General features: G+C 40.9%; 1 protein-coding gene and 1 long non-coding RNA gene across 6 annotated transcripts in view; one reads left to right on the forward strand and one right to left on the reverse strand.

The window, feature by feature from the left end:
- Positions 1–10,386: 10,386 nt before the first annotated feature.
- Positions 10,387–13,678, reverse strand: LOC142409516 (uncharacterized). The gene is made up of 3 exons (XR_012775660.1): positions 13,563–13,678; positions 13,055–13,199; positions 10,387–10,507 (listed from the first exon to the last, which is right to left on the reverse strand). It is a non-coding gene; the product is annotated as an uncharacterized LOC142409516 (long non-coding RNA).
- Positions 13,338–16,513, forward strand: part of PRDM5 (PR/SET domain 5) — a 94,647-nt gene continuing 91,471 nt past the window's right edge. For 4 of the 5 annotated variants that reach the window (XR_012775659.1, XM_075501163.1, XM_075501166.1 and 1 more), the window contains exon 1: positions 13,338–13,636. Coding sequence is in view for 4 of the 5 variants with exons in the window: in XM_075501163.1 (XP_075357278.1) it covers positions 13,544–13,636 (93 nt within the window). In the remaining variant the exon portion in view is untranslated. Of the gene's footprint in view, positions 13,637–14,792; positions 14,909–16,513 lie in introns of those variants that run through there. The other variant, XM_075501164.1, reaches the window with a different exon arrangement.

Below are 16,513 nucleotides of genomic sequence, written 5' to 3' on the forward strand. Positions count from 1 at the left end.
AATTTTAAAAAAGTGTTATTTTCAAAGATTAGTAGAGGATATGAGAGGGCACAACTTAATTTTACAGAAATTGATGCTATTCAGTGGGTGGTCATAAATCAGAACAATTGTTAGTGAAATCAGTTCTTCAGAACGTTATGACGTTTTTTAAATATTGCCATAGACAATCTCATTTTTTAAGATGACTCTTCTGTTTATTTGAAGTTCTGCAAAACTATAGGCTATATGGCTGGATGTGTTGCTTTAAAATCGAAACAAACCCCACAGGCATATACATCACATACCAACAGGTAACTTGCAGCTCTGTTTGATCCTACACTTTCAGCTGACTTGACTTTGAATTCTGAACGTTTGGGACAGAGTTGCTGAGTACCCATGGTGTCAGATGGAATATAATGAAGATTAGAGTTTTCAAATGGAAGCCTTCAACAGAAAAGCCATTTTCAAATATTCATCCTGCATGGTTTAATGAAACCCAACTGCTGACAAATGTTGGTGGTTTGGTTTGTTGGTTGGTTTGTTTGGTTTTTGTTAGGCTCAGTTCATTCTAAACATAGATGCATATGGTACCCGTTTATGCAGGTCCTTAAGGCATATAAAGCAGCTCATGACCATGGGTGTCGGTAAAGCTGGTTATGCTGAGGCCTGTAGGTGGAAAACTCTCATATTTATTTTAAACTTTTATATGCAGGACTGGCTTCTGGCTTTTTTTTTTTCACAATATGACATATATTTGGATGGAGTGAAGCAAAGATTCACAGAAGAATTCAAGTCTCTGTCCTCTAGGCCTGTGTTAAAGCAGTAAGAATTTCCCATTCTTCCAAGAGGAACAGCACTGAGAAGTAAGTATTTCCTGGGGGAATATGTCATCAACTGAGAAAGTGACTTTAGTGGAGGACAGGCAGGTAGGAGACTGAAAACCAAGGAAAGCACTAAGGTGCGTTTGGGATAGTTCTTACCCATTCTTAAGTTAGTAGCTCTCATTTTGGTTTGTGCTCTAAAGAATTCTTTGAAGAGTTCACGTAACACTTCCAAAAAGGTTTAGAACAATATTTAATTTTTATATCTGGATTTTTAAAAACCCCACATAGTTTCTGTTTGTCAAGAAAAAAAATCTGTATTCTTAAAATTGACTAGAAGATAGATTCTTTGCCATGTTGATGCAACTTTCCCAAATCCATTGTTATAACCTTGCGACTTATGGCACAGAATTGTGCCATAAATTGGCACAGAATTACTAGAAATCTAACATAATTTAAAATTTAAAAAAAAATTACAGAATAAGGAAGAGTATAGGAATGCGTTTCAGCTTAGAGGCAAAGCAGAGCTGAGACTACTTCTGCTTCACAGAAATAGTCACAGGATGCAGTCCTTGCGACATGGTACTGTGCATAGGACTCAAAACCCCAAAGAAACAACATTCCATTTATGGGGCTGAATGTTGTATTGCCTCGTATGAGATACACCTCGAATTACACAGTGCGCTGATTTCAGCTGTTCTCAAAATAATCAAAACCCAGAAAAAAAAATCTAACAGCCTTCTAAATAATACTCCCAGATACTAGACCCCTGAAGTTGATGAGAATTCTCTTTGCATTTGAAATCTGCTGCCTCCACCCCTAATAGTTTGGCCACCTGGGTTTTTGTCTGATATCTCAGGTCAAACACCATTGATAGCTGTGAATTCAACACTTCATAAAAGGGTGGGGGGAAAAAAAAAAAATCAGGGTCTGTAAATACTGGAGGCACGTGCCAGTCCTTGAAACATGTGATCTCTTGGAATTCAAAGTCTACAAAATAGACTGAAATGGTGCTGATGGTGAGATCAGTGGTGCATTGAGGAGGATTCATGGAAAGAGAGTTTTAAATTCTTTGAAGGGGGGTGGGGGGAAGTATTTGGTGGCTAAAAGTTGAGGGTGTTTTTCCAGCAGAAAGGAATGCTAGAAATGCCAAAATGAAGCAGGAATGAAGACAAGATGTGAGTAAAGAGGCTGGAAAGGGGTCAGAAGGGAAAGTAGTAGCTATGCAGGCTGCAGTGTAAAAAGGTAATACTTGAACGCGGGATCTGGTCTAAGATGATTAAAGCTATGTAAGTATTGTCTCTTAGGTGGAACTGGGAATTAGGCTTAGCTCCCCAGCTAAGTGATGTAGATATTATTTGTGTAGATACATTGCCTGTAGGCATTAGAGCAGACTGTTCTCTTCTGTGACCAGGTTTGCTGGCTGGGGGAATTAAATTGCTCCAGCTCACAGTTCGGGGAAGAAACTAACAAGTACGTAAGTCTGGATAGCTGCGGGGTTTAAGCCCTCCACTGGTGGTTCAGACACAGCTAAACAGAACACTGAAAGGTAGGAGGTAGTGGACATTCATGCTGTTGAAAAGAGGGTAACTCAAGTGCTATTTTCCTAGAGAATGGAAGGAAGACAGTGGGGCCAAAAAGCATAATTATGTGAAAGATGACCTGAGACAAGCCTCTGAGCTAAGGACAGGACAGATTTTGAAAATGTGCTTAGAGTGCCAAAAGGAGTTTTCAATAGCTGGCAGTTCTGAGAAGTATTTTCTGTGTGTATGTAGCCATTCTCCAAGGATTTAAAAACATTCCATGTAGCAGCTTTATGATGCCCTATGTAGTAGAGTGCTAAAGACTCATGGAGAAGTGAAAATATGAATATCCAACACCATATGGCAGACATGAAAGGTAGAGGTCAGTAATGAGAGTTGTCATCCATCTGCTATGATAATATTAACAAACCACTGTAAGTTCATAGTGCAGTAGTGAGCTGTGCTATGTACAGTCTTCCCGCTACAGGAAAACCCAACACGGTGTTCCAGCTTCCATGTCCTGTTCAGGAATGGTGGAAAATACTTCACAGCATTAAAGTTCTTTCAAAGTTTTATAAAGAATTTATTGTGTGGTTGGACTGCCAAATATGATGACTTAAATGATAGGCACAGAGCAGGTACTGAAAGGGAGCCCAACTTCTATGTTTTTTCAACAAATAAAAATAGTTGCACAGAGTAGGAATCGGCTTGGTGGCAAAGCTCGTGTTACATGAAGATCCCTCTCAAGATTAGGTTGCAAGTAGGAGAGGAAGTAGGTAAGTTTAAGACTTATTGCTCCCAGAAGGAGCGTATGATCAACTCAATGCAAGGCCTAGTGGGAAATGGGGCCTGAGAAGGCATGACCTTTATGCAGTGGGGCACGTATGTGAATGGTTAGTATTGAAGGAGCTAGCTCACCAGGGAGAAGCTGGATCTGGAAAGTCATTTTCCATTAATGAAGGAAAAAAAAAGGGTGAGCTGATCCTGAAGAGGCTGACAGGAAAAACAGGGTGGGTGAGATCAGTTTAGGAAGTCACTCTTGAGCTGAAATAGGGTATCACCGAGTTGAGGAAGACACTTTTAGAATGTGTAAGGATGCGGCCCAGGAGTTCATTTTGCTACTGCATAAAGTGATACTGTCAGTTCCTGTCACTGAAGAAAATAATGGAGATGGCTTACGCTAAATGTTTTAAAATAAGTATTTTTGAGTTTTGTGCTTTAATTTCTGAATTTCCAAGATTCCCTAATTTCATGTTTTTCTGGGTTCTTTTATATTGGAGCATAATGTGAGTATACCAGAGGCTACTCCATGGCAGTGCCCAATAGTGGGTGCCTAAGAGAAACTGTATGACTGGGTCAGGTGTGCATGGTGTTGCCCCTGGGTACTTGTCTAGCCTCCAAGTATTTGAGGCATGGAGACTTTCTTAGCTAGACACAGCTTCTATGAATGTAATAACCCCAACAGGCTTTTCTTACATCAGCCCGTTGAATAGCCCTTTGAACCTGAGCAAACTGCCAGAGCTATGAAGGCTGGAGAGTTTTATATTTTTTTCCAGTTAAAGCTGACCAACTGACACCAACAACAGGGAGGGGTTAGAAAAAGCAACAATGTCAAATCAGAAAAGGTAGAAAGCTGGGGCCTGAGGTCCTTGTTGGATATCAGAAAGCTACCTCAAATTTTTTCTCTATGTACTGACACTTTATGTATCAGGCTGCCATAACTTCTTGTGCATCTTGCTTTGAACTCACAGGAAACAGGACTAGAAAAGAGCTCAGGAAATCATCTGGTGTAGGGCTATGTCAAGCACAGGCTGTGCCTGTGTCGCTTCCTCTGCTTGCCTAGCCTAGTCTCAAAGACCTCTGTTGATGAAAGCCCAGTGACCTCGCTACGCAGTCTGTGCAAGTACTTTACTCATTTAGAAAGTATTTTCAATGTCCAAATTCTGACTTGCTTCAATTTTATTCATTCTTCTCATGTCCATAGTGGTCACTAAAACTACTTTAAAGAAGACTAGAAAAAACTTTTTTCTTTTAATGTATTGGAAGACTATTACATATCCAGAAGTTTTCTGTTCTCTGGACTAAACACTTGAATGTCCTCAATCTTTCTTCTGAGGCTGTATCTATTAGACTCTTGATCAATGTCTATGGTTATCATCTGGACTTTACTTCTCCTTTGTCTATAAAGCCTGTAACTGCTATAGAAAGAAATGAGATACACTTGACATGATTTTTCTTAACAAAAACATGCTAGAACTTTGCTGTTCCACTTTTTTCTAGAAATGTGATGCCTCAGAATGAATCCAGTTCTCCAGCTGAGGCTGAACCAATACTGAAGATGATTTTTATCTTGCAGTCTTTCATGCTGGGGTGTATAAATAAGAGTATATATTATAGTTTGCACCAGCATAATAACTTTGACTCAGGTCAGCTTAAGACCCACTATTGCTTCCAGTACTTTTTCTAAAGAGTTGCTACCTATGCAACTGTATCCTCGATCCCTTTCGTTTATATTTTGTAGCTATGAGATCTTTACACTATTGAACTGCAACCTGTTTTATCAGATCACACCTTCAATTTTTCAAGATAAAAATGTAAATAGTACAGGGCTCAGGGCAGAGCATGCTATTCTAAAAGTGAGTTACTGCTACTCAGCATTTTTAACCATTTTCTACTAGCTCTTTAGACTTCTGTATTGCTTACGTGAATGTCATGAGATAGCAGCAAAAATCTACTACAGTCAAATTATGTTGTGCTTCTTTTAGGTCCATATGATGGGGATTAAGTAGTCATTACTTAACACATCACTATGAAACCTGAATTACTAGCTTAATCTGGTACTTATTCACTTAAAATTTTGTCTTAAGAATTTTTTTAAACCCTAGTTTAAAAACCTCTGAAACAATAGGAGTGAACACTTAATACGCAGTCAGCTTGGGAATGGAAATGCTAACACATGTATATATTTTAATATTTTAAAAGGGGAAGGAGAAAATTCTTAATTCTGAAATCCTGGAGCTAACTTCCAGGACTTCAAATATCTGAGAAAGAAACTTTGACAGTAACTACTCTGTACATGTAAGCAAAGAAAGAGACATAAGTTAAAAACTAATCTTACCATTTACTGCTTTGCATGACCTTGAGTATCACAACACAAGAAGTCTATATTGGTTTACAGAAAAAACCAAAAAGCCAACTGTGCATTGATTAGAAGAGAGATTTGGTGGGGAAATAATTTTTTAGGTTGGAATGTTTACTGAATTCAAAAAGCTCTGAAAGAATCAGTGTAGAAAAAACAAGCCACAAAAAAAGAAAGCAGTCTTTAAAAATAGCTCTGAAAGGAATTTTCTTCAGCAAATCAAAGTGCATTAGAGAAAGAATAACTTAAGTTTTTCAGATCACCAGAAAATACAGACAAAACAAACATTTAGAACTGGAAAAAAACAAAACAAAACCCTAGGACACTGAGTAGATGGGGCTTATTGTCATATTTACAAAAAGCATATTTAATTGTTTAGGAAAGTAGATTGTTTTAGATCTAAGAGATTGAATTTTTAGCTGGTGGTTTAACATATGGTTTAAGTTGATTCCATGTCAACAGAATTTGTTGCAGGTACTTAGAGTCACTGTGCCTGGTGATTACTAGTAGCAAGGGTGCCATTGTCCCCAAAGCAGTGCAGACTTTAAAGGCATACACAGCTCTTACTAAGCTCTGCTAGTTAATTTGCTGCTTCTGTTTCTAAATCTTTCATTTGAGAGTATTATACTTCTTGGATTTGTTTTCAGAAACAATAGAAGAGTCATTGTGTCTGCATGTGCTGGCATGTTGTGTGGACTAAAGCAATATGGTTTCATATTCGGCTTGTCAGCATTGTATACCATAGTTACTGCTATTGGCTTTAAAGAAGGGGAGGATTTTCCCCATATATATTAGCTGGTTTCTTTGGGGAATGGATTAGTCAAAAGAAAAAAATTTTAGGCTGAACTCTGTACAACTGAGAAAAGAACAAAAAACCCTGAGAGGTCTGTATGCTATTCCTCTTCCCATCTTCCCTTCACATTCTGTCATTAGACAAGCTGAAACCTTTGCTTCCTGAAAACCTCAATGCAAAATGAGAAAGTGCAAAGCCCTTTTTCCATCCTGGTCCAGATACTGCAGCGTAGAAGGTCTGGGAAGTCATTTACAATGAAAAAGGAACAATGATCCCATACAAAGTTAATGACCTTGTACCTAGTCAGAGAAATGGGCTTGGCAAATTCCAGGGAAATATCTGACTGAAACCTTTGCATACCTGGTCAAAGCTAAGCGTTATTTGCACACTGGAAATGTGCAGATATATATGAACAAAGAGGAAATAGTTTGACAATATTCTAAGTGTCCTGCACATGGTGTATAATCCAGGTAACCCAAAGATTGTTTTTAAAGCGCTGCTCCTGATCTTACCAGGTTAAGAGGAAGTGGATGGGGTTGGAAAGGAGATACGTAGATCCAGGAGGGACGTTTTCAAAACAGTAGCTGAAAGCTTGATTAATCTGCAGTGCAGAAATGTTTTGTGGACCAGTGAATGTACAAACTGGGAAGGGGGAGCCATTTGCATGAACACCACCCTTTCTCAGATCTGTCAGCTGGCAGAATCAAATTCTGCTATTGCTATGGATGCTGCAAAACCTAATATTCTAATACTTACGGATGCAAGGAACTCTTAAAAGGATAAAAAAGACCATTTGGCTCTCTGATTTTGGTCCAGCTGCCTGAGGGGCAGGAGGAGGGAGGAAAGAAATGTGAAGTCCCTGAAAACCTTTAGGGATGATACTACACCATCTAAACAAGGGATTAGCTATGAAAAGCCATCCTTTCTTCTGGAGAACACATTTTCCTTCTAAGCTGCTGGATACTTCAGTGGCTGGCATGTTTACTTCTGGAATCTTGAAAACCATTTTTGTCTTAAATCTTTTTGTTTCTTAGAATGTGACATGTTAACTTATTAAGTATGACCCTTAATTAACTGTTCCTTGGGTGCAGGGAGTATCATACAGTGCTTCTGGGATGATGTTGCAACAAGTATTATAACTCCAGACAAGCAACTCTTGTAATTATTTTGTTTGTCACCGCATGTGGATTCTTGCCATGGAATTTCATTTGGGGGACAGCAGCTTCCGTGACTACATAAGAGCTTTCTTCTGAAAATACCTCTTTCTCTTTCCAAGGAAGTTATGTAAACAGTTCCTGACATGATTAGGCTTCAAATCTGAAGGCTGCTGGATGCCCTTGTGTTTCTCGTTAGTGTTCCATGTAGTTCTAAACAAGCAACTATGGAGCAACATAGAAAGAGTAGGTCAACACATTCAGTTTCTCTGTGCTAGATTGCAAATGAGTTACAGCTCAATGTTTGCTCTTTGAGGAGGGGTGAGATTTTTCAGCTGCTTGGCATTGTGCAGGCTGTGGATATGCCCTAGGATAGGCCACAGAAAGCTTTATAGCTCCATATTAACCTAAGCATAACTAACTCAATGTATGACCAAGCAATTAAGAAAATAAAAAGCAGAACTATGGGAAAGCAAGACGTATGAAGGGCATCCTCTGTTAAGTCAGTTTGAAGTAGCTTGCAAAATAACATGTATAAGACCCACTATATAAATATTTAAGGTAGCTTTATTCAAGAAGTAAGAAAATGAAAGAAGGAATTAAGAATATCTAACTTACAAGAATTAGCATTTCTCTGTTAAGTTTACGACAGTTCAAATTTTATGTTATGCCTCATAACTTTCTTTGTTACTTGTGCTTAATTATTATTTATCTACTGTGTTATTTGGTTAAGGTTACCACCAAAATGTGGTTTTTATTTAATGCATTACTTCAGAATAAGTTATTTTACTTGAGGTATATTCCTCAGATGTTTTGATCCCCAACAATTCATCCAACTGGTTCAGTTGAAATGAATGCTAAAACTATCAAAGCATTTTTCTTAAAAGAATTAGGCCAATAAAAATGGAACCCAGCTGTCCCCCATGTATTTCTTTCCATATTTTTTGCTATTTTGTAAATAGCAACTCAAGTATGTGCAGGGACTTAAGAATGCAAACCAAAAGTGATGAGGTTACCTTAACACCAGGAAACAAAACATTACAGTTGTGTACATGAAATAATTAAAACTGTAATGAAGCAGATAAAACAGAAACCCTGCAAATTATAGTAGCAACTGGGAAAGAATGATGAAACTTACCTCTAAGACTTTTCCAGAAGTCCTGTGCTGGCATGGTACAAGCAACTTTTAGCTCAAAGGGGGAATCAAAAACCTCCACCCCCTGAAAAAAAGAAAAAAGAAAACAATCTCTATGTTTGAGGCTTGTTCAGTGACTGGTGCCAAGTTTAAGTCCTTTATTCTATCTTTAAACCTCCTAGTTGTGTTAATTGAAATGTATTTTATGTATCTCAAACAGTGAATATGCTCATGTACATGCCAGTGTGCTTCTGTGATTAGAATCAAGTGCATTATATGCAGTAGCACTGAAAACATGGATCTTGTCCACTTTCACATTTCCTTACAAACCCAATGTTCCCTCAGGAAGAGGAAAGTACTCACTGAGATCCCACACATCTGGGTTGTAAGATTTTACAATGAAACAGTAATACTTTTCACTCTTTCCATATAAGTTTGTACTGTCACTTCAACAGTAGGTTTTTAATATTCTGGGTTAATTCCAGTTTGCACCACAAGTTAAAACCTGTGTGTGTTTTCCTATTCAGAATCTGCTCCACACTGGATCCTCTTTACAGTCCATTTTCTAGGACTCCGGCTAAAGAGAAAATGGATATTTGAAATCTTGCAGGACCCTATTGAGTATGTCTATTCTTAATTATAGAAACTAATAACTTTATCTTGTGTACGTATCAAAGCTACTTTCCTCCTATTTTTGGAACAACATCTACTGCTGTTTAGCCTGGCTGTGGTAAATCAAATCTGTTGAATAATGAGTGTTGTCATTAATCTGGTCTAAGGACTCTCAGACAAGTCATTTGTGTTTTCTCTGGGTGACTGTGGTTTCTGCATGTGATCTTTTGTTCAAGTTGTGTGCACAACCCAGTTTCTCAGACCTTGTTCTAGAGCACGAGTGCCACCCGTCAGTTCGGTTAAGCCACCTAGACAGCATTTTGGCAGTGAAGTTGGTTGTTTCTGTGAGCACAAACATTCCTGGATTGATTGTCACCCTCCCCTCAATTGCACCTGTTTTAGTGCAAGTGCCAAGAAAAGAATACTTGAAAACAGAGCAAAGAAAGTTACCTGAGCAGGTGTTTCTGTTGCTTAGGAGTGGGGAACTTGAAGAAAGCAAGCCAGTAAGTGTGGGGAAGGGTGCTGATTTAACTGTAGAGGATAGATACTACCTGCTGAAATATTTAGTGCAAATATACCTTTTGTTTGGCAGTGACCTTCTGAGAAGAAATCGATGTGACAATGTGGATCATGATACAGAGACTAAAAACCTGTTGATAAGAGTGCTTTTGGAAGGTGCACACCAAGGCATACCATTTCCCAGGCTCTGGGAAAATGGGCTGGAAATGGGCTTGCAAAAGTTTTTCCCATACTTCTACTAAGAAAGTAGAAAGCTATTCACTTGTTCTATGCTATCTGGTGGCTGCTTGTGTGTGTGGAGGGAGCCCTGGAAGTGCTTCTTTGTGCCTGGGTACTAGGGGTTCATGGTTCACGAGTCTGAGACTTGGTTGGCACTGGGAAGTTCTGTCAGTGTAGATGTGTCACACAGTTGACTTCTTCACGCTCCCAAGTTGCTGCCAGCTATGCCAGCAAACCCTGGCTTATCTGCAATGATTGTTAACAGAAGTATGTATTCACTGGTTCAGTTATTCACTTTAGAGATGACAGCTATGTCAGCAAGAAAATTCCTTTCACTGGTGTATGCTGCATCCTCAGCTGAAGGTGATGCTGGCATAGGTGTGTTCGGCAATCAATTTTCCTCATGACAAACAGAGGACTACAGGAGGCTATACGCACTTATGCTATGTATATACCAAATACAAACCAGAGTTATGTTGAAACTTACTGGGCTCCACCCTTGCCATTGACTAGTGATCAACGTACATTCAGCATGATGTGACGTCTGTCTTCTTTGTTCTGTCCGATTGGATTCATTTGGACCTTTCGGACCTCACTCTCCTTGCAAGTGCAGCTAGGACAAAATAGAACAGAGCTGTAACACACGTGTCTGCTTGAGTAGCAGTTGTCAGCTTTATGCTCAACAAGGCTGACTTTATTCCCCCCAGTGGCCCTTGTATGAACCAGAAAGGACAAATACCAACACTAACAGTGCATGAAGCCCATTTTATAAGACCTTATGGTCAATGGCTGATTAATTTAAATTAAAAAAAAATATGTTGGTACAGGTGGCCAGGCAGTTGTGAATATCTGATTAATGTCACAACACCCATTACACTACAAAAGGAGAGACTAGTGTCTGTTTTGTCCAATGATATAGCATCTTTCCTATTTTGCTTAAACTGAATGAGATACAGGTAACTGCATTTCATGTTGGAATAATAATGGATGAAGTTTATAAATGAAAAAATGTCTTGCATACTTCAAGAGCTTAAAAACAAAACATGTAAATGCATTGCCAGTTATGCTGTACTATTTATTTTATGTACTATTTATTTTATGTGAAGTTATATGTAATCTTTTAAGGTTCAAAATGAAGCACCCCCAAGTTCTTTTTTTTTTTTTAAGAGAAAAATAATGAGACCTTCATAAAGTAGAAAATGATTTTAAAATATTCATAGTGCTTGGAAAAGGTCAGAGACAGGGAAAATGATGCTAACATTTTTATCTGATATGTATTAAGACAGATTGGCCTCCATTCAAGAAACTATTCTAGTCTACAAAAATATTGAGCATGTTCAATTGTGCATATGGAAGCTTTGGAGCTGGATCTTAATTAAAAGAATAGTTACATTTTGCTCTTACTCTTAAAACTCAAACAGTTGGCCCAGGCAATTTCATTTCTCTGTTTAATGTATTTGTTTTTGAGGTGTTAGAATTCTTTCTTACATAGATCTAGATATTCCATTTTAGTTCTTTTTATTTTTTTTACTAAATTAACAGTCAGGATCCAGGCTATCAACCTAGGTGTAAAACCTATGTGTCTGATTGTTTTCATTCCCAAAGTCATTCTTCCAACCATGTTGTTGAATTCTCTCTTCCTTGTTTTTCTTGTCAAAGTCAGGGCCTCATCTAATTTACCGGAGCAGTTGCTCATATATTGAATGATATCATGCAGCACTATACACATATTTGTGTATATAAGCACGTGTTGGCAAGAATATACATTACCTTTGTTAAGATTTTTTTTTAAAAAAACTTTGATATCTACCGATGACTCCCTAGATACTAAACACAAAATGGCATCATTGTGCGCTAGAAAGAGCACTAGAAAGTAGTCAAAGGGAGTCTCATGTACAGCTAGCCCTGTTTTTATTTATTTTTCTCTAGATGTCTGCCTATGGACTGGTAAAAATCCAACTGATCCAAAACAATACACATGCTTTTATGATGATCCATTCACTGTTATGTTGTAACTAAAATTCTGGACATCTTTTCATTGCTTCCAACTGACACAAATACAAAATTTTTCTAATACTTTGGTGGGAACTAGAAGCTTTTCATACTTCTATTTATACATCTGTTAATGTCTCTGGAAAAATACTAAGAGAAAATGGTTGTTACACTCCAGTGGTCTAACTAATATTTGCAGTGCAATTTTAAAATATGTCTAGAATTTCCTTTTCCCTCTGCTTGCCTCACACGTCTTTGTACTTGCTTTTAACTGCATAATCAGATGTAACCAAATCCCTTTTCCAACTACAATGGTCACTACTTCAATTTAGAGAGCAACAATATGTATGATGTGGGCTGAAATCCCAACTGAAATGAATCAGCTTTCTAGAAGAAGTTCCCTATTGGATATTGCGGTTTTATGAAAAAGAAGAGTACTGGTGTGATGTTAGCAACCTGCTAAAGTGTGACTTCTCTCTCCCTGTTCAAACTAGATTGTGTGTGGTATTAGTCAGAATACAATGCCCCTGCTGGGTATGCTGTAAGAATATATAGGATATTACTCTTCAGACAAAAACAGTGTTATGTTTGGGTTCCTTTAGGGCTGCTAAATTTCTGACATTCCATCTGAGTTACCTCGAAAACAGTTCCCAAAAGTGAAGGATTATGTGGTTTCAAAAGTGAAACTAAATCTGGATTCACCCCTTCCTGCAATACAAAAATAATGAGGATAAATCTGAGCGATGTCTGAGAAAACATAGTGCTCATGGAAAGTGTTATGTAGCATTGAAGTGTGTTTGGGTATTGTTTCTGGTGAGAATACCCCTGTTCTCTTCAAGCAGCCATGTCTGTAAATATCAGCAGATATATATTTCAGCATGTATGTGAGAGGTTCCAGTTCTTAAAAAAAACTCTGTTTTTTTTTGTGACAGGGTGAAGCCCATCTGCCTCTGTCAGGCTTCACAATCAACTCCATCTCTCAAAGTTGAGTCCTAGTGCTGTCTGCTCACCTCCCTCCTCTCACACCTGCCTTGAGGTTACACTGCTGCAGAAACCTGAGTGAAAAGCCAACCCGCTGACGAAGGCTGATTGTCAGAACAGTGCTGGACCACAAGGCCGTGCCTCGCTGATGAAGAGCCATTTGCTCTGGAAGCAAAAGCCAACCTACGGGTGAGGAATGCGCTCTTATGCCTCTTGTGCGTTAGTCCTGCGCCGTGTTAGGTGGCTGCCAGCGCTCTGTCCTGCGCCGGAGCATGTCGTTGGGACCAGGCCTCAGCAGCGGGAGCATCGGAAACCCAAAGGCCTCGTATTTCCTGTCACGACATTGACACAACGCGATTTAACAAACCCGCGCGCAGCGGCCGGGCGCCCCTCGACGGCGCGAAGCCCCCGAGCGCGAGCAGCCGGGCCCTGCCTCGCCCCCGCCGACGGCCGCTGCCCCGCCCCGGCCCCGCTGCCCGGCCGCGGCGGGGGCCTCGCCGGCCGCCTGGCTCCTCCCCTCTTCCTCAGGAGCCGGGAAAGCCCCGCAACCAGCCCCTCTTCCTGCCCCCTCCCCCGGTCTGTCTCCCTCCCTCCCTCCCTCCCTCCCTCCCGGTGGGATGGAAGTCCCCGGTAATCCTCCTCCCCGGTAGCAGGCGGCGGCCCGAGTCCGTGCAAAATGCTGGGCATGTACGTGCCGGATAGGTTTGCCCTGAAGTCGTCAAAAGTGCAGGACGGGATGGGGCTCTACACGGCCCGCAGAGTCAAAAAGGTGGGTGATGGCCGGGCGAGGGGGGTAACGGCCCGGCCCGGCGGGAGGCGGCTGCCACGTATCACAGGAGAGCGGGGCGGCTCCTCCGCCCCTCGCCGCCGCCGGCCGGGCCGCCGCCCTCAAACTTCACCTCAGCCCCGCTTTGTCGGCGCTGCCTCCACTTCCGTCCGCCCGGGCTCGCTCTCCTCAGGGGAGGCGCCGCCCGCTCGGCCCCCCCGATAAAAGGGAGCCTCCCGGTGCCCGGGGCGCTGCCGCCTGGGGCGGGGAAGGGGCGCGGGGGCCTGCTGGGCCGGGCCGGGCTGGGCCGCCGACTAGCCTGCAGGGTCGGCGGAGGGTTTTCTCTGTGGGTTTTTGTTTTCCCCGTTTCTTTTAACTTTGTGTCTTTGGCACTGTTCTGAGGGCAGAGCTCCTCCAGACAGGAGGCTGCCTCCGTCATGATCGCCTGGCGATCCTCAGAGCGCGGTGCGCCTCTGAGGCAGAGGTACCGCCCGTCGGTCGCAGGCTCCTGTCGCCTCCCGCTCTTAGAGCTCGCTGGGATGGATGATTTGATTCATCGTTTCGGGATGATAAAGCCGGGCCTGTGAAAGATGCGATTCAGCTGAACTGCAGGTCTCTCATACCCCAACCAGGTCATGTCCCTTGACACCTCCTAACTGAATTGAAAGTCTCTTGATTATCTGAAATCCCAGTTGTAACTATCCAGGTGGCTTGTTTAAACAGATAAAGGCATACCTAAAGTTACGAACCCTGCATTAGTATACACTTCTATGTATTTTGTATGTTTTGCTTTCCATCTTTGTCCTGCTTCTGGCTCTGAGTGGGTTGGCAGCCCTACCTAATTTTTCAGTGGTTTCATCAACAAGGCTTAGACACCATGGGGTAGGGGTCTCTCATTTTTATGGTGTCCCTGAGTGTTAATAGGGGATGGAAGGGGAACAGTTTTGTAACACTTGGCTTAAATTTTTTCCACTGAGGTTCTGAACTTTCATTTGAAAACTCTGGGAGTTCACACAGCAAGGAAGGTTGTATGCTGCTTGCCCCCCCTTCCTTTACACCGTTGTCAATTGAACCATTAGAGCTGCATGCTAGGAAAAATAGAGCATTTTCTTGCCTCAATTACTCCATGTTGCTTTTGAACTCTCTCTATACAGGCAAAGTATAGTCTGTCAGAGCTCTGCTTGCACAGCTCTGCTGGTATGAGCGCATCATACAGGACATCCTAGCAAAACTGAAATGTTGCAGGTGTGGCATATTGCATGTGGAATGCAAAAGGTAAAGGCAGAAGCAGTTGTAGTAACATCTATTTGTATTTGGAGTGTCTGGTGACAGTGTTTGTTACAGGCTTCTCCTTTGGCAGTGAATCCTCTGTGCTGGTAGCACAGACAATTGTGGTATGCAAAGCCCTGATCAGAAGTATGTGTCTGAGAGGCAGACTTTGCTCTTTGATAGGCTGAGGAACCGGCTCTTGAGTTGCTCTGTGGGCAGTGGTTGAAACAGGTATTCCTAAAAAATGGTTGGAGACCTAAGCACTGTGTGTTGCCGCAGCTGTTCAGAGAAGGGTGGATGTGTAAATAACACAGGTGATATGTTGGATATAGCCAGACTGTGGGTTACTCTTTTCCACGGAAAGAAAAATCACATCTGAAGGGCTCTCAATATGTTCTCCTGTCCAGTAATGAGGCAGCAGTACTACACTTCATAGCTATGATACAGAGTAGCTAATAGCTGTTAAATTAATTCCTTGGAGCTTTGGGATTGGGAGGAGATGTTGAGCATGACACTTAATTGTGAAGTAAGAGCTTATGTTCCTGAGTAGCAAATACTGCACTGTTTTCTCTCTTATTGCTATCGCACAACTGCAGTTGTCTTAACTGAAAGTAAAACACATTTCAGATGATCTTATAATCAGAAATTACAGTACCAACTCTCCAAGTGCTAAGTAATCATGAAGCAGGCCTCTGAAAATTCTGCTATTAGCAGAGGTTTGGTAGTAATACATTTTGAACTGCTGTTGTCTGCCATCTGCTTTTGCACCTTCAGGCTATGCTTTCAAACTTTTGTCTGTAGTCATAAAAGGTGGAAACATTCTGTTTTGTTACCTTAACAAAAGCTGTGATTCTCTTGTAATTTCTTTTATCCAACAGCTGACCTTTGGTTGCAGCACCAGTATCATAAGGCCCTTGGTATCATCATCAGACAGCCACTACATTTCTCAGTGTTTTGCTGCGACTGGAAGAAGATTGGGCACTTCTGTTTTCTTGAAAGCAAGTGTTGAAAATAGGTTTTTTAACATTTGAATGATGCGCCTTTCATATCTTCAGTCATTTCTGTGGTTGACTTTAGACTGTGGTGTATGCCTCATTCTGTTGATCAGAGAGGAAGTTGAAGTCTTAGTATGTTTTTGATGACTATATGGTGGCATATGACAGCATGTTTATCAGCTAGGACTAATAATTTTTTTTATATATATATGAAGAAAATGCTCTGAAAGACTAAATGAATAACTGCACTTATCCCCATGGACCTTTGTGTTCCAAGGCATCAGGTTTTGTTGTCTCTAATTTCTGCTTTCTCTCCAAATTTGAGAAGCTATAAAAAGTGCTTAGAAGTCTGAATCACCTAGTGTTCGTTACATTTACTTTACGTTTAGAGGTGGACATCTTGCCTTTTGCTTTTGCTATTGTTTTGAGCATCTAGAAGGTCTTAAACATTGCAGTAGAGGTTTATTGGTTTGGAGTAGCTGAGGTAGGAATAATGTATGGTGTTTCTTGTTTTGAGTCAGGGTGCAGTATTAAGCTGTAGCTGTGCTTCATCCCAGAGGTGGTGTGCTTCAGTGATGGGTAAAATTAACCCTGTAGGTGCTTTATAAGATATCTA

This window comes from Mycteria americana, chromosome 4 (assembly GCF_035582795.1).
Source record: "Mycteria americana isolate JAX WOST 10 ecotype Jacksonville Zoo and Gardens chromosome 4, USCA_MyAme_1.0, whole genome shotgun sequence".
In the NCBI taxonomy this organism is placed as follows: Eukaryota; Metazoa; Chordata; class Aves; order Ciconiiformes; family Ciconiidae; genus Mycteria; species Mycteria americana.